Genomic DNA, 23,667 nt, shown 5'->3' with positions numbered 1-23,667 from the left:
TCACAGTCTCCGAAAGTGGACTGACTTCAGGAATAAGAAAAAGGGAACATCAAGAAATGAGGAGGGAGAGCATTGCCATTTATGGAGCAGTGGTGGCTCTGGATTTTGCATCACTTACTTTGTGTGTGTTGCCTTCATCGAGCCCCATGAAAATTTCCTAAGTGCAAGATAGGGACTGGGGCTCCTGTGTTAGAGATGAACACAATCCAACTCAAATAATGCTATCCCTTGGGTCTTAAGTGTCTCCAACAGTTCTTAGGGTAAAGTCTTGCTCTCCAGGGCAGCTGCCAGGGTTTGGATTTGAATCACCTCCCAAATTTCACGTGCTAAAGGCTTCCTTGGGAGCTGATGGGCTTTAGGGAAGGGATTAAATCACCTAGGGTCTAATGCCATCAATGCTGTAATCCATCTCCATTAGCTCAATGGGGCTTACTGGGAGGCGTGGCCTACCTGGATGGAGCAAGTCACTGGAGGTGTGGTCAGGAAGGGTTTATCTTGTCCCTGGCTCCCTCCTTGCTAGCTTTTCTTCTTCTGCTTCCTGGCTGACATCAAGGGAGCAATTCTGCCTGCTATACTCTTCCACTATGGTGCTCCCTCCTGGTCACAGGCCTAAAGAACTGGAAATGAGTGGCCATGGACCAACACCTCTGAGCAGAAATCACCCTTTCCTCCTTTAAGTTGACTTTCTAAGGTACCAGGTGACTGTACGAAAGGCCAATGGAAACAGAAAGTAGCACTATTTGGAGGAGGTGTAGAGTTGGGGTCTCGTGGGAGGCCTTTAGGCCATTGGGGGTGCCTTTGAAGGCAGTTATGCAACTCTGGTCGCTTGTTTCTCTCTTTCACTTGCTGGTCATGAGGTAAATGAGTCTGATCAGGCTCACCTAAAGGCCACGAAACCAATTGATCATCTCTGGAATCTTCCAGCCTATGAGCTACAATATACCTTTTATTTTCTACTAGTTGACTCTCTTGGGTGTTTTTTGTAGTGATGGAAAGCTATTCCATATTGCAAAGCTATTGGGGCTACTTTTACTGAAAGTGACCGAAACCTAAAGACTACAAAGATTAACCTACAGGAAGAAACATGTTGAAGAGAGAATTCTGGGCTAGAAATTTCAAGGAGGAAAGGAAAAGATACAGGTACTATAGGCTCAGGATTTCCCTCTTTCTTTCCTACCATAGATTGGTATCTTTCTCACAGCTCAGGAAGACAGCTGCTGACAACACCAGTCTTCAGTTATACTGCACGGTAACAGATGAGAGATGGATTCTTTCTCCAAAGTTGTTTGGATCAGCACCAGGCAAGAATTTTACTAAGTCACATTGAGTCCAGTTCTCACCTGTAAGGCCAATATTTTTTTTTGTGCCAACTTGAAAGTGCTATTATACATTTGGACATTTCTACATCATGGATTAAATCAGAAGGGAAATGGAAATATTACAAAGGCAAATCACCCTCTTTCACCCCCAAAACAAATCAAGCATACTACAAACATCAGTACTTACCACTTAGCACCTGGCACCATAGTAAGGATTCAGTCCCAGGTTTATCCTCTTTTTTATTTTTTCCTCTCTGTCTGCAAAACTTGGCTACCTCCATGAATAAGAAAAGAGAGAAAGGCATCCCACAGGCCTTAAATCCTATTGGCTGGGAAGTAGTGCTGGCATCCAAGAAGTGAAAGTTGAGTGGGTCGCAATTATTGTTTTGTAATATATTTAGTTACATCAGAAACCCAGGCCCACTTAATTGGAATATTCATCAGGATGCCAAGAATATGTACTTCTAACAATTTTCCAGGTGATTTTGATTAACGGTAGTTCCGAATCCTGGCTGCCCTGGACCTACAGTTCAGGGAGAACTTGAGTCTGAGTGTGATGGGATCATTGTGGTAGAGAATAATTCCTGAAAACAAAAGTTATTTGTCCTTCTTAGGCAGGCTGATGTTTTCCAGAGCTTTTGAAAAGTATATATTCCAGTCTTCCAATATGCAGAGAGCTCAGAACTTGGCCTTGAGTTCCTTTGTGGAAATAAGTAGTCTAGTTTTAATACTACCTCTTCAGCCTCTGGCCAGCGACCTACTTTTAATAGTAGGGCTTGGGAAAGAGCTAAAAATAGAACCAGGGAAGCAGGGAGAGCCAGCGGGTCCACAGCACAGTGGAAAGTTGGGATGGGGAGGAAGCCTTACTACACAGATAACTCAGGGGCACAGGTCACAGGGCAAGAGGTCAACCCAATGCCATAAGACAGGGAAATGAAAAACAACATGGAACTTCAAGGAAGAACAGCTAGAATCCCTAAACTGTATCTGATGACCATCTAGTTACTAATTGTATTAGTTGTGAAATTAAGAGGTTCCACCTCTTACGTTATTGCTAATAAATAAATTCAAACAAAGGTTGCCTGTAAACTATTTTTCTGGATGATCATCTCTAATGAAGTGGGGAAAGGAGGTGATCTTTCTCCATGGATCCACCAGTTCTGAGGGGAGCCATTATTAACCCAATCTCATTTTGGACATACACACAGCATAAGATACCCCATGCCTCCCAGGTCTTCAAGGTGGTCAATCCATTTCAATCCCTTCATTTTCCCCTTTGGGCAATTATGATGAGATAAAGCTATAATGTTTTATTTTTTCCCTATTCTAGGTACACATGCATGACTTTGGAGGAGTTATTTTTCCTAGATATGAAAATCTTCTCTACAAGAAAATGCCAGATACCCATGACCAATAAAATCCAAGAAACCATGAGATGCGACTTTGAGATGCTAAGGAAAGGCAAAGCCTCTCCACTTTACCTAAAGATAATAAAGGAGTTGGTTAGAGCACAGACACTCAACCACGGTGTGAAAGGTGGGAAATGTTTATTGGTTTTTGTGGAAGGGATCCTTGCAGATCAGGATCATGGATAAGAGTAAAGTAAATAAGAGAATTTACAATTTCTCCCTTCCCCCTTCTTCCCGTTCCACTCACATCCCTTCTGCCTCTCTTCTGTCCTGCTCTCCTCTGGTCACTCCCCTCCAGCCTCCTCTCCTTCCATTATCCAGCCATCTCCTGCCCTCTCCTTCCCTCCCTTCGGATCCAGGGTCTCAGGCATGCTAGGCAAGCACTTTACCACTGATACAGCCTATCATGTATGTCTTGCTCTAGCTAGCAGTGCTATATTACGTAGGACATACTGCTTCAGGGGGACATGTGGGCAGATAAGCTTACTTTATTAGAAAAAGAAGGAAAAGTCAATACCTAGAACAGTGCCATTGAGTTTTAAAGCAGGAGTAAAGGGGTGAGTTTTTAGAAATTAAGACTGAAACTATGATTTCTCTATCTCAAATGTCTGTCTCCTCCCCTCCCCTCCCCTCCCCTCCCCTCCCCTCCCCTTCCCTTCCCTTCCCTTCCCTCATGTCTGCCTGCATTCCAGGTCTGGTTTGAAAGAATACAACACAGCAGTATTTGTTTCTCTATGTTGGTTTGCGACGACCTTTTGATAATTATTGTAGTGTCTTAGGTTTACAGTTTGAAAACCCACTGAGACGTCTATATGTAACTTAGAAGCAAGAGTGCCCACGATTCATGCCTTCAAGGCTGGACCATGTGCTCATGACTCTCTGTCACCATCTAATGACCATTTATACATATTGCAGGGCCAGTTCCTAGAATATTGAATGCGTACAATTATCTAGAAGTTATAGCTCTGTATTTGTATAGCAGCCCCACAGAAAGATTGGATTTATTGTCTTCAAATGAGCAAAATTGGAAGTTTTATGTTAGGTGTATGACTAAGTGAGAATACCAAACTGTGGAGGGTTGGCATCTATGGGAAGAAATTATTTATTGGTGTGTGGAAAATCAGTGTGTGTGGGGGGGGGCAGGGGATATGAATCACTCACATTAGGCCCCTCAAAGGATGGCACTCAATTCATGGGTGTCTTCTGAATGAATGACAGGATATGAGGCTCCATGCTGATGGGAAAATGTCACCAGACAGGGTTAGATCTGCTGTCATTCAGATTCTCAATGGGGCAGCACCACCCAGCCTAGCCCAGCCCAGCCCAGGGTCATCTGGAAATCAGTGTTTCATCACAATTGTGAGAGCGCTACCTGCACCTAGTGGGTAGATGGCCAGAGATGCCATTAAACACCTTATTATTATAAAGCACAGGACAATTCCCAACACAAAGAATTTTCCAGCTCCCAATGTCAGTAATACTGAGGATGACACTCTCCATAGCTTAGCCTAGAATACAGTAGAGGCCAGTGTTTATCTCCGGCCTCTAGTGTTGACCTGGGTATGTAGCCTGTATCACTAGCTCCCACAGAACAGAAGGATACTGATGGTTTCTTGCAAATACACTTCACTGGAGAGATGCAAACCAAGAACATGTTTACCCTCAGCTGAGTGTAGACTGCCCTTGAACCACCCCAGGGCCCTTTAGTTTACTTGATAATGTGACTTCCAGCCCTGTCCACCCCTGTCTCTTTGATGACATGATGTGGAGCACTGTGTTTTCTGTGCACTTTTGATGTCCAACTTCCTTTAGTGTCCGCAGCTTCACTGATACCACAGGGAGCACATGGGTCACACCTGTGCAGAAACAGCTGCAGGTGCTGGCCACAGGTGCATCTCTGGACTTCACACTAAATATGCCAAATTTGAGTCTCAATGGAACCTGGCCCAACAACCTGCAGTCAAACCAGAATCACAGGTGATTCTGATGCACGTTAAGGTTTGACAGAGGATTTATGAAGCAATGGAAACCTAGAGCCAACTCTTCTTCCAAAGGATGTTTGTAAAGTGGTTGGGAAACTCTGATGGATTCTCAGGACATGCTTTGCATTGAGTATTGAGTTGATTTCCATTTTAGAGATTATGAAGTGAGAGCATCAGCAGATGAAACAGAACACTCTTGGGGAATCACTGGTTTTGTCACCACCAGGCATGGCCTCACCCCTCCTGGGAGATGAGGTGCCACATTCTGCCTCTCCAGGCCTCAATCCACTGTTACATTCAATGAACGACCACATCTGTTGACGGATCACTGAATAGGGACCTCAGTGTAACCCTCTCAGGACCCACAGAACTGAGCAAAGCAATATGTCTACCATCACTGCCACCATCTGCTCCAAGGCCCTGTCACCGTGACAATAGCAACAGCGGCCTAACTTGATCCTCCCTGGCCCTGCTCAGCACCTCTAGGCCATATGCACATTTAAGACTCACACCGGCTTTTTGGGGAGATGTTGTCTTCTATCTACACACACACAAACACACCCTGAAATCTGAAGTTCCTACATGCTTTATCCCCAGCCTATCCCACAGGGTCCTGCTTACCCAGCCACCCATCCCTCCAGCTATAGCTCTTCTGTCATGACACACATCATCTCCTTCAAGCTCTTCACTTACCCTGTTCCCCTCTCCTCTCTACGTCTCTGGCTCCGTTTTCTGTGGACCCCTAAGAGATACCTGATGTGCTCATGTTCTTGCTTTCCTACCCTCCTTATATGCTGCTGTGACCTTTCTAATTTGAGAGCCTAATTTGGCTTCTTTCACAGTCCTTGTGATCCTTTGGAGTCCCTCACCATTGCTGCCCCAGTGAGGGTTCTTTCCATTGGCCCCTGAGACTATGTGTCTCATTTTGTGCAGCAGGGATCAAAGGGTCAAATGAATGCACGGAGTCCACGCACAGCAGCACAGCTTACAGGAGCTACACTGTGACGGGAAGCTGTGTTTGCTTTGGCTGATTTCTGTAGGTTTGGGTGTCTGGAGCGAACACTCAGCCTTCAGGAATTGGAATCATGGTCACTTGGAGAGGACAGAGAGACCCAGAAGGAGGTCAAGGTGACCAGGAGTCTTCACAAGCTGTAGACCAGAGCTGGTTTGCTGTTTTAATCTTCCAGTTGCCCAAATGTGGGAATCACAGGCACCTCTCCCTTTAGATAGCTTGAGTATTTTGAGTGCATCTGGGCCTCAGTTTCCCCATATCCCATCAAGGGGTTAATGATTTCCACCTGGAAGAGGTAAAGCAGGGTAGGCCCTGCCAGCCACTTAGGAGACGCTGAGATCCTAACTGTCCTGACTCTGTCCTCAAGAGACTTGGAGAGGAGGCACGGGTGCAGTGCAGGGAGGGAACTTGCCTCTTACCTGAGTCGCCTCTCCCCTGCTCACTCCTCCCCGCGCTGAAATGACATCGTCCCTCCAGACCCGGTAAGCTCCTCTCCTCTCCCCCTCACTCCAACCTAGCCTCCCCGCCCCCTCCACCCCCTCCACCCCCTCCCTCGGAGCCCGAGCCCGGAATCCCACGCCCTTGCATCAGCCCGGGGGCTCGGAGGAGCCCGGGAGCCGCTGGTCGCCAATCACCGCGCGGTGGAGAGGCGGGCGCTCAGCTGCGGCGCTGGGGGAGCCAGCTGGCGCTGCTTCCCTCGGAGCCTCAGACGCTCACACCGACCCAGACAGACTCACAGACGGGCGCGTAGCCCCGGCCGGGGAAGCTCCCTGCACCCCGACCCCACGCGGAGCTCTGCAGGCGGCAGCTCCGCAGGCCCGCGCGCGGGGAAGGGAGGAGGAGGCCTTGGAGGGGCAGCGGCGGCGGCGGCGGCTCCCACCTGGCGCCGCACCTGGGGCGCGGAGCTCCGGGCCCGCGGGGAGAATGCGCGCCGCCCGTGCGCTCTGCCTGCCGCGCGCCGCCGCCCGTGGTCGCCGCGCCCGCACCTGACCATGGAGTGCGCCCTCCTCCTGCTCGCGTGCGCTCTCCGGGCCGCGGGCTCCGGCCCGCCGTGGGGGTCCCCGGGACTGCGGCGCTGGGCCAAGGCAGGTGGCACCGAGGGGCTCGCGAGTGCGGGGTGTAGGGGGCGCCCTGCGCCACCCTCCGCGCCCCTTACGCGCGCACGATGTCACCTTTTCTCTTACAGGCGCTGCAGCTGTGCTGCCTCTGCTGCGCCTCGGTCGCCGCGGCCTTAGCCAGTGACAGCAGCAGCGGCGGCAGCGGATTGAATGATGGTTCGTATTTGCTCCCTTCCCTGCTCCCCCCACCCCGCCCCATGAGCTCTTTTGGGGTGTTTTCATTTCCTCACCCCGCAAAGAGAAAAGCTAGAGAAGCGCGCAGCCTAACCTGGCAGGTGTGCGCTGGCTGGGAAATGGCTCGTGTGTGGAGAGGGGGGATGTCAGAGGACAGAGAACTCCCTCCTTCACCGATGGCTTAGGAGGAAAACTAATCCTGAGGTGAGAAATTAAAAAAGGAAGTGGACATTGGCCAGGGAGTTAATGACCAGAAGGCTCCCGCCCTGTCTCCTTCCTCTTCTCCTCCCTCGCAGAAACTGAGTCTTGGTGAGGTTGGCAGCAGTAGGAACCCCTTCCCGCCCCCCATCTTTCTCTTCATTGCCACTTCTGTGCCTTTTCTTTCTCCTCTACCCTGTGTCATAAGAGCCCAAGCCAGCTTGCTAGAGAGAGGGGAAGGCACCTTCTCGGTCTTCTGAGATTCCTCAGACACAGACTTCCAAAACATTGTTTACTCTGTCAGCTATCAACTTCTAAATGATGCCCAGAAGGGAAATCCTTCCCTCCCTGTTTTCCACCAGCCACAGGCTAACAGTTGGCTGGTGATCCAAGCTGTCTAGCAAAGCACTGCTGTCCAACCCAGATTCCTTGGGATTTTAAAATTTTCATTGTTGCAGGATTAACTTTTCTTGTGGTGGTGGTGGTTGGGGTTGAGGGGTGTTAAGCTGAGCCGATGATGGCAGAGAGATAAGAGGCACGTGGAAATTAGCTCTCGAGAATTTAACTTCTGTCCAATCAGAGGCTGTGGTTTCTAAAACCACCCCCTCCTTAACCCTCAGCGGCTGAAGATTCCTTCGGTCCCTGCGACCACCTGGAGAGACATGATCCTTAGTGAAGGCCCAAACTGTACAGGGAGCTTTGACGGCCGGGATGTAACTAATAGTCTGGTTATTCTGCTCTTGGAAACAAACTAGGAGCAGGTGTCTTGGGGGTGGGGCTCCTCCCAAATCCAACTAAAACTCGGAGTTTCAGATGCCTTTGGACAAGGAGGTAAGAAACACTGTACTGTGGAAGCTGTTTGTACCCTAGTCAGAGACGGTTGTAATAAGTCTGTCTTTGGTAGGAGGAGGAGGCGAGAGTTCTCTGCTTTTAATCAAGAGCCACTAGAAAGCAATGTGGCAGAGGTTTTTAAGGAAAGTGAAATACACCCGGTTCAATCTTTTAAGGTGAAGAGGAGAGCGTTCCCCTCATCCAATTTCTGAAATATGCATATGTCCGTGATAGGATAGCATTTCTGCTTAAAGGAGAGAAGCAAAGAGAAAATGGGAAAGGCAGCACTAAAACACCTAAGAATGAGAGCTGCCCAAGCAACGCAAGTCACAGCTGGTGGCTGTGTGATAGGAAACAGTTGAAAGCCATCTTCGTATGGGTCTTTTAAAACATGACTCTAACTGGAACGTCTTGCACTGATTCCTGCTAGCTGCTTGTGTTCTTCAGCTTAAAATGATTTGTGGCGTGGTGGTGGTGGTGGTTATTGTTGATCGTTTTGGGAAGATGGAAATTCCTTTTTTTTTTTTTTAAAATTTTCCCCCTGCTCTAGTAACCAAGGACCCAAGTGACTCAAACATGCCTCTTCGTTGTTCGGAATCTCTCGAAACCCTTTCCAAATTAGTTTCCCATTCTGTGTCTTGAAAGTGGAAACGCAGAGCGCTCGGAGGAGGGCATATTCCAAAGCATGTGGGGACGACCACGCTTTGCAGTTTCAGTGTTGTGCGGAGGAAAACAGAGCTGCCACCCTTGCTTTTCCAAGCAGCTCTTGTTTTGCAAGCTCCTGTCTCTAGAATGCACAGCAATTAGTGCAGCTTGGGGGGACAGAGGGTACAAGTATTTCAAACCTGCCTTTCCAGGTGTCCCCTGATCTGCCACGCCCCCTCCAACGTGTCCGAACAGTTTTGAGCATCAGCCTATAGACGTGCAGAGGGTATTTCTGACAACTTAGAGGCATTTCTCTGTGCATGGAGTATTTCAGGCTTCTGATTAAATGTGCTTGCCTCCGAGTAAAGAGAAAGCTCCGAGTCAAATGTTAATGGTGACACAAGTGCTGGGGGTTTTATCATCACGCGTAAGTAGGATCAGGCACATGAGGCTTCTGGCACTTGTTAATGTCCTCGGGGATCATCTGAAGTTACCCCCGTGAATCACTGGCTGTTTAAACTCTGCCCTCCAAAATATGCTTCCAATTCAACCTTAACATAAACTTTCTAATCCTCTTGGGAAAAAAAAATCCCTACTTATTTATCTTTGAGGCTTCATATTAACTGTTTTCTCCCCAAATCCGTTGCATACGTTTCATTTATTTAGCTATGGATGATTCCATAACTAAATACATAAAGAGCCCACTTCTTTCAAGAGTTGTGACCCTTCTGCCAACATTCCTGAAGTTGATCAAAATTGCACCTCGCTTTGGGTTTCAGTGGGAATGAGGGCTGCAGAGCTGATTGTAGAGAAGAGCAGGTCGTCCTCTATTGTGAGCTACTCTGGGTTATGTTTGCTCTAGGACTTAGGTGCCTGGTGATAGGAACAAAGTTATCTCAGCTGCCTGTCACTCTTGGCCAGCTTGTTGGAAAATGACCATTTGACATTGTGGGCTCTGGGTGCTGACAGCTAAACGTTTCCCATTGCAGATTACGTCTTTGTCACACCAGTAGAAGTGGACTCCGGCGGGTCATATATTTCACACGACATTTTGCACAACGGCAGGAAAAAGCGCTCGGCACAGAGTGCCAGGAGCTCCCTGCACTACCGATTTTCAGCATTTGGACAGGAACTACACTTAGAACTTCAGCCCTCGGCGATTTTGAGCAGTCACTTTATTGTCCAGGTACTTGGAAAAGACGGTGCTTCAGAGACTCGGGAACCTTCTGTGCGACGATGTTTCTATCAGGGATTTATCAGAAATGACAGCTCCTCTTCTGTGGCTGTGTCTACGTGTGCCGGCTTGGTAAGTGCGCCCTAGTCTAGCCAAGCTTGGGCTTTTCTGTTTTGCATAACTTGAATGAACAGATGTCTGCAATATTAAGTGCTCTTCTAGCCAAGTCTTCACATTCACACTGTCAGTTTTGATACTTAAAGTATTCTCAATTGAATTAATCTAATCTGCTCTCAGAAAAAAAAACAAAAAGGAAATATAATAGAACTTTAATGACCATTTAGAACATTCTTTTGATGTTTAATGGTCTGGGCCTTTTTCATTCTCCCTGTTTGAGACAATTCCCAAGGAAATTAATTTGATGGATGCCATTCACTCTGTAAAGTCTTGGGAGACCAGCATTTTGTAAGTCTAACAAGCTGCATGCGTCTACGTTGCTTTGGAAATGAGAAAACTGTTATTTCAATGCAAAATTGCCTTCAGCAATCCTGGTTAGCCTACAGCGACACTTGCCTGAAAAGAGTCATTTTACTTTCTTTTAACTAACCTGTTGGCATCACCTTGCTGGCAGGAGGCATCTTTTCAGGGTGTGGCATGGTACGTTCTTGAGCCAGCAGGCACATGTGTGGCATCCAGGATGGCAGTACATTTAAAGCATTTGGGACGAGTGTTATTTTCTCCCTGTATAATTTTCCTCTGTTGAGCATCCAGCCAAGACTATTGGTGTAAATGATACTTCTCTCTGGAATCAATCAAATATATGAGGCAGTCAGTGGTGTGCTGGGCTTTTGTTTTGTGTTACAACTGAAAAAGTCTTGCAGTGACAGAAGAGCTTGTGTTGAGGGCCACGTGGTGACCACGTGGTGGCGTGGATGTGTAAGAAAGCTGCTAAGGACTGCAGTTGGAGATACGCGGCGTGCACCCTGTCCTGAGCAAGAGGAGCTGCTTAGGTGGCATATATGCGGACTCCCGCATTCTCCACTAGCTGAAACTGTTAGTCCTCTTTTAACTGTTGTTTCTTAGTGCAGCCTGAAATTCAGATAAAGTCTTTCATTATAACCACATTCATGGTATTTTTTGATCTATTTAAAGGATAAAGTAAAAGCAATGATTTAACATTTCCAAGTAAGCTGGATCCATTTAAGCGAAAATGCTTACTTACGACCTGTATAACATGGTTATGCACATGTGTGTGCACAGATGCATTCATGTATACTGGTGTTTTGTTTGGCCATGACATAGCTCCTGCTGGTTTGTAGCATTCCTGCACATCTGTTCCAGTATTCTAAAATCTTCACGGGTTAGACACGCCAGTATAGTACCTTAAACCGGCTCACCCTGTATACTTATGGTTAAGGGCAGTTTGTTTGGCCAGGTTCTGATTTTCACATCAGCACTTGTTGGATCTTGGACAAGTTATTCAACCAAGTAGACCAGTTCCTTCATCTCTAAAACGGGAGGAACAGGATTGTTCACACTGCAGCACTGTAGAGGAAGGCTCCTGTGGTGCGTTCTGGAAGAGCTGCTGCCTGTCCGCGCTGTCGTTTTTCACAAAACTTAATCTCACGTGATTCGTACTGCCAAAACTCCAGAGGGATGGGAAACATGATCAGTTGTCTCGTGAGTAGATGCAGGTTTATTTGGACTCTAACTTAGAGATTTACATTTGAACAGGAAGTAAACTACCATCTAGCAGAAGAATGCGGTAGGTTAGAGAAGCCCATCTTTCACAGGTGGGAAAGCAGCAGTTGCCAAGCAGATCTGCCTGTGTCCAAGGTGGATATGAACTGGAATCATGAGGCTCGGGTCATCCAACCAGCCAGGTGCTTAGATTTACCCCGCTAGGTCTCAGCTTGTTCTCATGAAGCATGTGAGTTGATTTCCAAGATCATTACCATGTCTAAGCATCTGACTCTGATTATCCAATTTGTTGACACTGGCAGGGTTCCTTTGGTAAGCAGTAGGGACAGAATCAAGCTTATCATTATCCGTCTACATCTCCACCAAACAGCTGAAAGATACGTACACCCATACTCAGCACAACTTTAAGAAGCAAAACAAGAGAGGAAAGAACTACAAGATGTGATACTGCTCTGTGTTACCTTTTTAACCTTGCTTTGACATATACTATGTATACACAAATACGCTAACTACACTGCAGAGAAGTGCAAGAATCATAACAGTCCTGCTTAATTAATTTTCATCAGTTTCATACCCCTGTAATCACCAAGCAGACCAAACAGGGCATTATTAGTGTCCCTGAGAGCACCTCTCTGTCCTTTCCATCCACTACCCACCAGTGGTAGCCGCTATCCTAGCTTGAACAGTTTCATTGTGCGTATTTCAAAACTTTACAGAAGTAGCACTATACAGTAATTTTGGGCACGAAGGTTCTACAGTGTTTCCATCTTCTTTGTTGATTAACTATCAGGTGGTTTTCCAGTTTGAAGCTGTGATAAAAGCTACTGCTGAATAATTCTGATGAGCCATTATGGGCACATTCTTTTGGGTATATACCTAAGAATGAAGTAGCTGAGCCATAGAGTGTGCATAGATTTAGCTCTAGTGGGTATTGCCAATTTTCTTTTGAGTGCAGTTATATTCCCTTCACTTCTGTTGTCAGTGTGTGGGATTTCAAGTTGTTCTACACCCTCACTGACACTGGATATTGTCTGTCTTTTCCCTTGTAGCCATTCTGTAGGTATAAAGTGGTATTTGCACTCTTCTGATGGTAAAGCCAAGTACCCTCTACTGTGTTGATTGGCTTTCTATACTCTTTCGTGATCTGTGTCAGAAATGGACAAGAAAAAATATAGATGGTTTCAGCCTAAATTGTGAGATATATTTTTTTCTCTATGAATAGAAACAAGAATTTTGAGCAAAAACATTTTATTTGCCTTATCATCTTATGGCTACACATCTCCAGGAATGCATTTATTTGCTTTTGGAAAATAATCAAATGAAAAAAGTGAGTCTTGTGAGGTCACTTGAGATATGACCCTGTGAGACAGACACTTCATTAAGAACATTGACAGACAGGATGGGGATAGAAGAGAAACAGTCAAGTCAGGAGGAAGAACTTCTGCACTGTTCTAGCTGCCTTGGCCAAGCAGGGCCCCATGATGCCTCCAAAGTTAATTAGCAACCACAGTGATGGATTCAGGACTCCAGAGTTCGGGAAACGGATTGTGTCTAACAGACTTGTTAGAGAACGCATCAAAATTAACATTCCAGAGGAGATAACAGCTCTGCATCAGGACAGAAACTGATCTGAGATGCATGAGATCATGAGATGTCTTGATACCTCTGCGCTGATATTTAAGAGTGGGGCTGGAGCACTGGCATCACAGGATACGACAGCAACCTCCTGGTGGGCGTAACAGGAGAGGAATCCCTTCAAAATGATTTGGCAAAGTACCTGTAGGGAAAATAACCATTATATTAATTACTAGGGAAACCCCAGCGGGAGAAAAGGTGAAGGGGATAGAGCAGTGAAATGTATATGAACAGACATAGAGGTATGCATGTGTGATGCGCACTGCAGCTGGCATTATTCAAGTAGGGAATTTGTCTTAACTCTGAATTAACTTCTGTTTAAAATACTTGTAATATTTTCTTAAAGTGCACCCTGCACCCCGCCCCCCGAAACTGACAGGCTCACTTCATTCAGGACCTGAATAAGTTGGAACGATTCTAAAATTAAAATTACAAACTTTCCCTTTTCTTATTTTTTTGCTTCTTTCTCTTGGTGGAGGTAAGGGGACCATCTTTAAAATTCTGAATGCCTTTTCCAGGTCGCCACTATCCACTGTACCTGAAGACCATCAATCCTATGAAGGGTTTTGGATTTGCCACTTTTGCCGCAGATTTGCAGAGTTGCAGATAACCTAATCTGATCCCTGCCTGCCTCATGTGTCCTTTCTGCTCTGTCTGGCCTCCCCCAAGCACTGCAGTGATGGGAAGGCTCCCACAGCCAGCCAGCCCACCATGGGAGGGAGACTTCATCCCACTCCTGAGCTACAACTGGCTTAGGAATTCCCCCTCTGCTCCTTGATTTTGTTTTCTGAGAAAACAAACCTGTGTCTGTCTTTCTGTGCACTAGGAAGTCTAAGAGATTGTTCTGCCCCAAAATACTCTACTTTGGTCATCTTTCTTGCTAGGACAGTGACTTTCAGAGTGCAATCAACTCCATTTGCTTCATCTGAGGCACTGAACCTGTTAATTCCTTCCATTCTCATCAAAGCTTAAGAAGGTTAAGTACAGAAAGGGCACTTTCAAGTCTCCATGTGATTCTGATGCATGTAACATTTGAGGACCATATAGGGGCAGTGCATGTAATTTTGAAAGTTACTAGAAGGATACATCAACCGCCATTTTTCCATCTGGCCACTGTTTATCTGTCTTTGTGGTATCAGAATGCTGTTCAGAGCTCAGTAGCTGCTGGAACGAGTCACACAGACTTAAATCTAGGGTCAAGGATGCAGTGGGGCATTTAGACCTGCACCTGTTTTCTTGTGAACCAAGCTGGGGCTCCACAGAACTCAGAAATAAGTAGCTCATAGAGTTTGGTTTTAGAAATGGGGAACTGGTAGAGTTGGGGCCCAATGCCACCTCCCAGAGCTTTACCATGCACATCAGCGTGTTAATAAGTTAGAGAAATCCTACAGCCGTGGTGTTTGTTTAACTCTGTGTAAGCCTAGACTTCCCTGGCTTATCCCACCATGTGAAAAAACATCTCTTCACAGTTTGGTGACAAGAAAAGTACCAAAGCAGTGGTTCCCCCCAAAGATATAGTTATTGAGTATTGCTTTCTCTACATACTCAAGAGATACTCAGGAATAAAGGAGTGTCATAATCACGTCAGCTAGGGCAACTTTGGTTTCAAGCAGGCTAAGTATCTTATTGTGACACGCTTTCTCCATTTCAGCATGCTGTGTACACTGAAGCTTCATGAGATAGGGATCAATACTGACCTGACCACCCTTCCCCTCTTTTTAGACCATACCTCTCTCAAACCTTGTACCAGGTTCTGTGTTTCACTATGAAAGAACAATGTCTAGGTCTAGGGGTCACTCGTTTTTCGCTGGCACCTGTCCTATCTGATGACCGCACATTTCCAACCGTGGCATATACCTCTTCCTTCAGGAACTCTGAACCAAGCCCCAGGCTTCAGGGAAGATCAAGCACTGAGACATGTGCAAATTGCCTCTTGTCTTGCATTTCTGCCCACCCATGTAACATGGGTGTGTTTTCTTTTGAGGACCTCAGTGAATGCCCAGCTGGTAAGAGACCGCTTTGCTGCTCCTATCGGACCTCCTATCGGGCCTGGTGTCTGATTATCCTCCTGCCTCAGACCACATGCCAAGCTCCCAGTGTAAGGTGTGCCATGATCCAGGCTGCTCAAGCACCCCCCTCATCCTCAGTGCCCAGTGCACCAGCCAATTTTTCTCGGTTTCCACATCCTTTCTCTTTTTCTTTGTCCCCAACATTAAACCGTAAGTGGCATTCCTTTCTTCTCCATGCCTGGCTGCCCTAACGTCCCCATTGTGTTTCTTTAGCAGTGGTCTTTTCAGACTAGCATGGCAGTGACCCATTCTCCAGGGAGCCTGGGTCCTTGCAAGGAGCTTTGGAAGCAATTGGATTTCAATAGGCGGTGGGGGCCCTTTGATCTCTCCTTTTCAAAAGTGTTTTATGACTCAAAGCTCAGTCACTGAGTGGGCTGCTGGTGGTCACTGCTTGCCAAGTAGTCTTTAGAAGGCTGATTTCCATTCATAAAAGGGCTGAAGTTAAATGACCTTGGTCCATGGCTCTGCTGCCTTAAAGGCCTGGTTAGCTCCCAAAGGTTTGTTGAATTACATATCCGCTGCTGGAAGTGCATGGCCACTTGAGAGCATCACGTGAAGGTAAGGATTAGGCTGGGTTGTGTTAACATGCTGTTTGATACAGTCTGACCCAAATCAGGGCTGTTTTCTTAGGCTATTATTCAATTCATCAAAGACAAAAAGAGCTTTTTACAAAGTATTGCGGCTCCTTTCCTCTATGTCATCTTCAGATACAATTTGTGAAGAGGATTACATGTGTTAAACAACACTGTTAGCAGCATGTCAGACTAAATTCTTCAGAACAAAAATGACAACCAAGGTTTCTGCCAGGAAGGTGGGTACCAGTGTGACGAGGGCGAGACTGAGGGGTTCCACCTGAGGGTCTGAGAGTCCCATCCTTCTTCCCATGCCACTCGCCTGCCCAGGGATGGCCCCTGGCACATCCTGCTCCCTAGGCTCCCGAGTCTGTGCCTCAGTTTCTTCATTGGGAAAGAGGGTCTAATGGTGCTCATTCCCTGTTCTAGGACCTTGAGATTCTTTGATGAGTGAGTTCCTCTGACTGCGCAGTAGGAGCACTGTGATTGACTGTTATTGACTTTGAACTTGGAGATGGTCTGGGCAGGAAATGACCAGTGAACCCTCTTTTCTCCTCTTCCCAGTCCTGAAGGCTTCCCAAGCTTGTCAGCACAGGCAAGGAATGCATAGTGATTGGCAGCCATCCTGGTGGGGATGCTGGGGGTGGGGAGTGATGTAAGGGAAGTAACCACTGCTTTACCAACCAAGGAGGAAGAAAATGAGGGGAAGAGTCAAGAAGGATGATGCACAGACAGATCATGATTTAGATATGTTCCCAGTCGATAAAACAGTGCAAGTCATGGCTTGGGGCCCAGACTCTGAAGTTCTGGCTCTTTCCCTCATTCACTGCTGGGACTCAGGTAACTGTTCACCCTTTCCGTGCTTAATCTCATCATTGGCAAGATGATAATTAGGATAGTACCTCCCCACTTGGGTTTATGGATGTTTGATTAAAAGAAAGATACTGTATGTGATTGCTTAAGACAGTGCCTGGTGCATAGAGGTAACATTGGTACCTGTGAACTACCCTGATCAAAAAACTGAACTCTGAGGTTCTCCAAACTCTTGACAGTTCTGGAATGCCAGTGTGACGTCGGTAGTGGGGAATTCCATGCCTGACTTCCTGTGATGGGTTGCAGTCAAAATGCAGGTGTGTTAAAATATTATACGAAATAATCTTCAGGCTATGTGTATAAGGTGTGTGTAAAGCGCAAATGGATTTCATGTCTAGACTTGGGTCCTGTCATCAAGATACTTTATTATATATATGCAAATATTCCAAAATTTAAAACAATCCAAATTCCTCCAATCCCAAGCATTCCCCTCCTCCCTCCCTCCCTCCTTCTCTCTCTCTCCCTCCTTCTCTCTCTCTCTCTCTCTCTCTCTCTCTCTCTCTCTCTCTCTCTCTCTCTTTCATTCTTTGGGGTTTTCTTACTCTATTGCCAGGACTGGCTTCAAACTCATGTTCCTCCCACCTTACCCTCTCATGCAGCTGAGATTACAGGCTTGTGCCACTGCCCAGGACCCAAGCATTTCAGACAAAGGTTCTCAGTCAGACTGTAATAGTAATAATCATTGTAGATCATTCATAAAGGAGTTTTCCAATTTGGCTAATCCTAAATCTTACACCCACCAGCAGCAAAGACTAATACTTACTGAGAACTTAGGGCCATTAGCACTGGAGCCAATGAGAAGAAGCCTCAGCTAAGGTCAGCCTTTTGAATACTTACTGTCGATATTTAAGTATAAAGTAGCATTGTTAAAAATAATTATGTGCATGTAATGATACAACGTGGTGAATTTGACTGTGACGAACTCATACAGGCACACGTCATGCATTGGCCAAATTGTCTATGCTTTCACCCTCTCCCTGCCCATTCTCTCATCCATCTAGGTAAAGCACCCATTTTTTTAATTACTTTTTTTAGACAGGAACTTCAAAAAGATGTGGGCACCGTGAAAAATCAGTAGGTATGTTCAGGTCCCACTTCTGAAAATTCTGCCTGTCCCAGATAGAGCCTGATGTCTATGTTTTATACAGGAAAGAAGAGCTTCACAGGTGGTCCCGCTGGGCCCTTGGGACCAACGGTACATTAATGTAGTGTCTTAAAGAATTTTCTTGGGGTGAGCAGGATGACTTAAACTTCCTTTGGAAAATGGTTTTTGCACATACCTCATGAGTGAGACTGCGTGCGTAGACTGATGTTAGCTAGGATGTACCCTGAGGCTGGGTAGCTAATGTGAGTCAGAATGGAGGGATCATCACTTTCCACAGCAGCTGAAGCAGCTCCTATGTGAAGCCGAAGTATGTGAGGGTTTTGTTGGTTTTGGAAGTGGGATGATCTTTCTAACATATCGTTACCTCCTCTTAACTCTTTCTCATCATTCCTTTTTCCTTCCTCCCCTCTTTTCTCTAACTTCCTCTTCTCTTTCTTACATCCATTTTTCCTTTCCTTCTGTCTTTCTCTCTCCCTTCCCCCTTCCTTTCTCTCTTCCCTCCTTCATTAGCACTGGCTGGTATTTGGCAAGGCTGGATCCACGATGTCCAACTATGTCATCACAGTTTCTGTTCTCCCTCCCTCTCTCTCTCAGTGATACCTGCCCCACTTGACTCCCTCCTGCATACAAGGCCTCCTCATTTCCAAAACAGCCGGCCTGTTTCCTTAGATAACTGATACCTCATGTGAGTTATTCAACCATAACACCATCCTTGCAACCTATGTCAAACTCAAGAACAAATGTATGGAATTCTGGGGTTTACGTGGCCTCTCATCAATCTATGGCTCAGGGGGCCATACTGAGTTTACCTTTTGCAGAACAACACAAAATGATATTTTTTTTTTCATGCAGTGACATGTGAACTAATGCATAGAAATAGGTCTGGAATGAAGCCTTGCAAACCCAGGCCTCCATAGATGACTTTGAAATTCTTTTTGAAAGTATATTTATTCCTGACACACATGTGCCTGTATATGTGTATGTGTGTTTGTGTGTGTGTGTGTGTGTGTATGTGTAAACTATGTTGTATCAATTGATACTTTTTTAGTGTACCTTTTTGGTAGTGACAAGTTGAAAAATAATGAACACCTTAGAGTTCTTTCTTATCACTACTTATAAATCTGTGTCATTCTTTTAACTGCTGGATATTTAATTATACTCTTCTGGTTGCTATATTTACTTCCAGGAGTTTCTTTTTTTTTTTTTTTGGTTATTGCCAGAAAGAACATGAATGTATATATTGTGCTTCATAGTTGCTTGCAAGTCTATATCTTATGAGAAGAAGAGAGAGAGGTCTCTACTTCATACAAAACTGAGGTGTCAAATGCACACAGGATGTTGGCTGTGGCCAAGGATTTACTTGCTTACATTGACACAAGCCACCTAATGTCACTGTCACTATCGCTTTGGTTGTGCAACATGCAGTTACTGAGAACTCATCCCAGCCTTGTTTTTCATGAACCTAAGACAGTGGCTTAGAGTAGATCCTTCCTGCAGAGCATGTGCTGGTGAATTGCGTGGTTTCCCACCATCAGCAATAAACAGTTGAAGAAAAAAAGCAGTACCGATTAATTCCTGATGTCCAAATATAAATAGGCCTAATGATAGCACTGCCCATTAGGGCTCTTGTGACCAAAACTATTTGCTTGCATTTCCCACACATCTCTGTCCCACAAACCCTGGAGTTCCTCTTCAGTAACATCAAGCTATTCCCATGAAAGTCCGTTCCCACGATTTTTCCATCCAATTACAGAGCAGAATATACTCAAATGCCATAATAGAAGTCTGGTGAGAGCTCTGTCTGGATAGCAGGCTCACCTCTCCTGAAGAGACCCCTTTGATGTAGCTAAGGATTTCATTTCCAGAAGAATTCTTTTGATTGTTTATTCATGCCATTGGGCTTTGGAGTGTTTTATCTGCCCTATTACCATTCCAAGTCAAGGGGCATGCTTTCTAATATAAATTATATAGTCCACATCACTAATTTGCAAGAAAGTCAGCTTTGTGTGCACCCTTATTTGAGAGACAGACACTTGAAAGAGATTGAGATAAGCTGGTAAAAGAAGATTATCTGTGCTGACTGACCGAGTCCTGTAGCAGAGTTTTAGGATCTGTGGGTTCATCCTGTGATTTATAATTTTCCATCCCCTTTTCCTATTTAACTTATGCTTCCTGGAAGCCAATGAAACCAAATAAATTTCTTTATGAACAAATAATGAGTGTAGTATTTTTCAGCATGAATGTCAAGTCTGGGTCTATTTTATGTGGGTCAGAAATGCAATTAAAAGAAAATATTAGTTAAATGCCCTGCCAGATCCCAGTATACTAATCTACATCTCTGCTTCTTAGGGTTCTGTGGTCATTGTTTTCCACTAAAATGCTTTGAAAAAGATGAATTTCATTCTTGTCCTAGGCTTATTTTTCAGCATAAAACAAATACAGTATTAATCTCTGTTTAAGATGACGTATTTAGCACTGTCATTTATGACCAAAGTTGGCCTAGAAGAATGGTCCATGGCTCACACTGCTCTGTAAGACCTGGACATATTCAGATCCAACCAAGGCCAGTTAAACCAATATGTTTGAGGAAGGAGCTGAGGCATCTGTATTCTTTAAAGAATCCCTAGGAGATTTTAAATCGTAGTCAACTCTGAGACACCCTGATCTGGATAAGTTGCAGGGACTTTAGGGAGTTACCATCTTAGAAATACCCTATTGCAGTAGTTTGCCACAGACGGATGGTCTGTTAAGATTCTTGGGGCTTTAGAAGCCCGTGTCTTGTCTGTCACTTGCTAGTTTTGTTATCTTGAAGTGATTCTTTTGGATGACATTCTGTTTCAGAATAATTTTAGACCTGCAACAACCTGCAAAAATGATAGAATTCCTATGAACCCTTCACCCAACTTTGGGAAGTAACTGAACTGAGGATCTAGTGTTCTAGTCTGTAAAGTGGAGATTGCAAAAGAAAGTCAAGAGGTTGCTGTGAAAATTAAATGAGATGATATATAATACATGTAGAAGGCAGAATTCTAAGATGGCCCCAGTAATATTGACCCCTGGTGTACTTACACCGCTTCCCAGTTACTCTTTGATGATCTAGCTACTGCTGTGAAGATATTTTACAAATATAACTAAAGCTTCAAATTGGTTGATCTGAAAATAGGAATTGTTTTTTGAAAGTCCGACCTGTTCACGTAAGCCCTTGAAATCCTGGTCTAGTTCACAAGCAGAAGTCAGAGGGTCCCAAGCTAGACAGGACTGCCACAAAAGATTGTCTCTTGTGGGTGCTGGCAGGGGGCACATCACAACAAAGGGGTCAGCTGCAAGGATCCCAGTAACCTGTGTCTAACAGCCAACAAGGAAATAGGTCCAGGGTCCTCTACTCTGAAGGACATGAATGCTGCCAGGAGCCTGAATGAGCTTGGGCGTTGATTCTTTTTCCAGAGCTTCCACGAAGGGACCCAGCCAGGCTGACATCTTGACTTTGGACTTAGGGAAAACCTGAGCAGAAAATTTAGTTGTGCTATACTCACACTTCAGACTTGCAGGACTGTGAGTTTTCAAAGCCACTTCTCTGATCCATTTATTGAGCAGCAATAGAAAACAGATACAGAAAATATGTATGGGGCTTACTCTGGAGTAGGTGCTCAGCACATTGTGAATGTGTCTTGATTACTTTTCTCTCATTGCTGGAACAAAATACCCGACACCCAAAATGAAGGAAGGAAAGGTTTATTTAGCTCACTGCCTGTGGAGGTTTCAGTCCATAATCAGCTGGCTCCAATGAAGGGTGGCATAGCACAGCAGCCAGAACAGTAGGAGGAACAAGCCTCTTCTCCTCCCTTATATTGTAAACCACCACCTACAGGACAGATGTAGCACTCACAAAATCTTTGTGCCTTCCTCTTGCACAGGATGAGGATATTTAAAAAGTAAGGATCCTGGCTCTCTGTTGAGTCTCTTAGTTAAACTTTTGAAGTTCTCAATTTGACACACTGTATCAAGCATAACAGTGCCTTCCCTTTCCAGGTTCCTGGTCATGTTAAGTCATCTGGTTAACTACACTCTACCTGTGGGACAGGTGAGGGATGGATCTAAGGAGAAGAAGCCAGTTCAGTAAGATATTTGCTATTTAAAATTGCTTAGGAAATTGTTATATTCTGTATGGGCTTCTGAAACTGTGCTTCATTGATAAGTTAGCATGGATGATTCTCACAGAGAGGGTGAGATGCCAGTGGCAGCTCTGATAATGGCACCCCAAAATGTCTCCAGACATAAACAGTTGTCCCCTGGGTCATGTAGTTGTCCCCAGATGAGATCCACTGACTTCATCAATAAAATGTATTTTTTTGCAAGATTATTTTTTCTAGAGTATACACATTGCTGATTTCAGGGACATTCATAGTGATTTGTGGTATGGATTAAATTTCCTGTATCCTAAATATTTAAGATGAAAACTTTTTCAGATTTGGGGCTTTTTTGAATTTGAGAATTTTTGCATAGACTTTACGGTTAGAGTCTTCCTAACTGAAAAAATCCAAAATCCAATATGTCCCAAAGTCCAAAAGTCTTAAAACATCATGTCCATACCCCAAAATGTAAGATTACAAGGGAGTTTGGATTTTTGGGATACTCAAACCTGTACTGCACCTGCCTTTGAGACGCTTAGTGCTCAGGTTGTAGGAATGGTGCATGGGGCTGGGGTAGGTTAGATGGCAGCAGAAAACCCATCTGGGAATGTTTTAAGAGATGTGTATTTGCTTTTGAATTTCACAGCATGCCAACCCAGACTACTGAAAATAACTGGGTCTTTAAAGAAACACAGAGATATTTATAATAAAATTTACCCCAGCCTTCATTTGAGGAAGGGGGCCTCACCATCTGGGTGTAAATTAGAAAGATGGATTCTATTTCTGGGTTTGCAGCTGACCTAAGATCAAAGTTAAATGTCCAGTGTATTCTCTTGGCCTTTATAATAAGGGCAATGGGCAGCTCTGGCAATGCAAAAAAGAGTGTTTTCTGTGCTTTGTGTTTGCTCTCGCCTGAGAGCCTTGTAAAGGTGTATTAGAGTTTCCCATCTTCTGCGTGTAGCTGGGCCATTGACACGTTTAAGCATTTTAAATTAACCATAGCACTTAAGGGTAAAGGAAGCTCTGTTTTATTGACATGTGAAGCCAGGAAACTTAATTCTCGCATATGCATACATTTACCAGCTGACCAACTGAGTCTTAACCCTTTTATCCCTACCTCGAAAAGGCTAGCAGTACGTGCTGCCCTGGTATTTATATAATTTGCAGTGTCCTCTAAATTACTCAGTCTTGTTACAAATTTACCAGTAAGTAAGAAGTCAAAGTCACTTTGGGACTTACATTCCTGGCTGTCAGTAACAATTCAGCTCCTCTTAGATTCTTTTCTATTTTTTTCTCTGTCCTACCCATCCATTCACCTACCTTTCTAACTCCAAAATGTTTAATCCTAGCTCATTATGTGCCCTACCGTTTTGGCAAACTGTAGGTGTAGAGAAATGATCAATTTTCTCCTAAACTCAGTGATAGTCCAGTGTGAGGGAAAGGAGTAATGGCGTCATGGATATAAACTCTGCAGCACCGTGCATCAAAATTATATTTAATGAATATGTAAAGCAGCATGGGAGCATGGAGACTGGTTGTTAATATGCCTGAGTTTTAATACACCTGTTTGTCATTAAAGACACATAAACCCCAGGTAACCTTATGCCCAAGTCCACATATGTTTTATTGCTCACAGGTCAACTTAAAATCTGCCCAATTCTGACCATTTGTTTTTACCTCCCCTGCCACCTCTTACTTGGACTCCGGCAGCGGCTTCCTC

The 23,667-nt window shown here is 45.0% G+C and overlaps 1 protein-coding gene across 6 annotated transcripts in view; it reads left to right on the top strand.

The window, feature by feature from the left end:
- The first annotated feature begins 6,036 nt into the window (after positions 1-6,036).
- Positions 6,037-23,667, top strand: part of Adamts18 (ADAM metallopeptidase with thrombospondin type 1 motif 18) — a 128,001-nt gene continuing 110,370 nt past the window's right edge. For 2 of the 6 annotated variants that reach the window (XM_063247696.1, XM_063247697.1), the window contains exons 1-3: positions 6,037-6,204; positions 6,909-6,996; positions 9,875-9,994. In XM_063247696.1, coding sequence (XP_063103766.1) covers positions 6,991-6,996; positions 9,875-9,994 — 126 coding nt within the window. In that variant the 5' untranslated portion in view covers positions 6,037-6,204; positions 6,909-6,990. Of the gene's footprint in view, positions 6,205-6,458; positions 6,808-6,908; positions 6,997-7,721; positions 8,044-9,677; positions 9,995-23,667 lie in introns of those variants that run through there. The other 4 variants (XM_063247695.1, XM_063247698.1, XM_063247694.1 and 1 more) reach the window with 3 other exon arrangements.

This window comes from Cavia porcellus, unplaced genomic scaffold (assembly GCF_034190915.1).
Source record: "Cavia porcellus strain 051 isolate PalLab524CR breed Dunkin Hartley unplaced genomic scaffold, mCavPor4.1 scaffold_4, whole genome shotgun sequence".
In the NCBI taxonomy this organism is placed as follows: Eukaryota; Metazoa; Chordata; class Mammalia; order Rodentia; family Caviidae; genus Cavia; species Cavia porcellus.
This window is presented reverse-complemented; position numbering and strand designations above follow the sequence as displayed.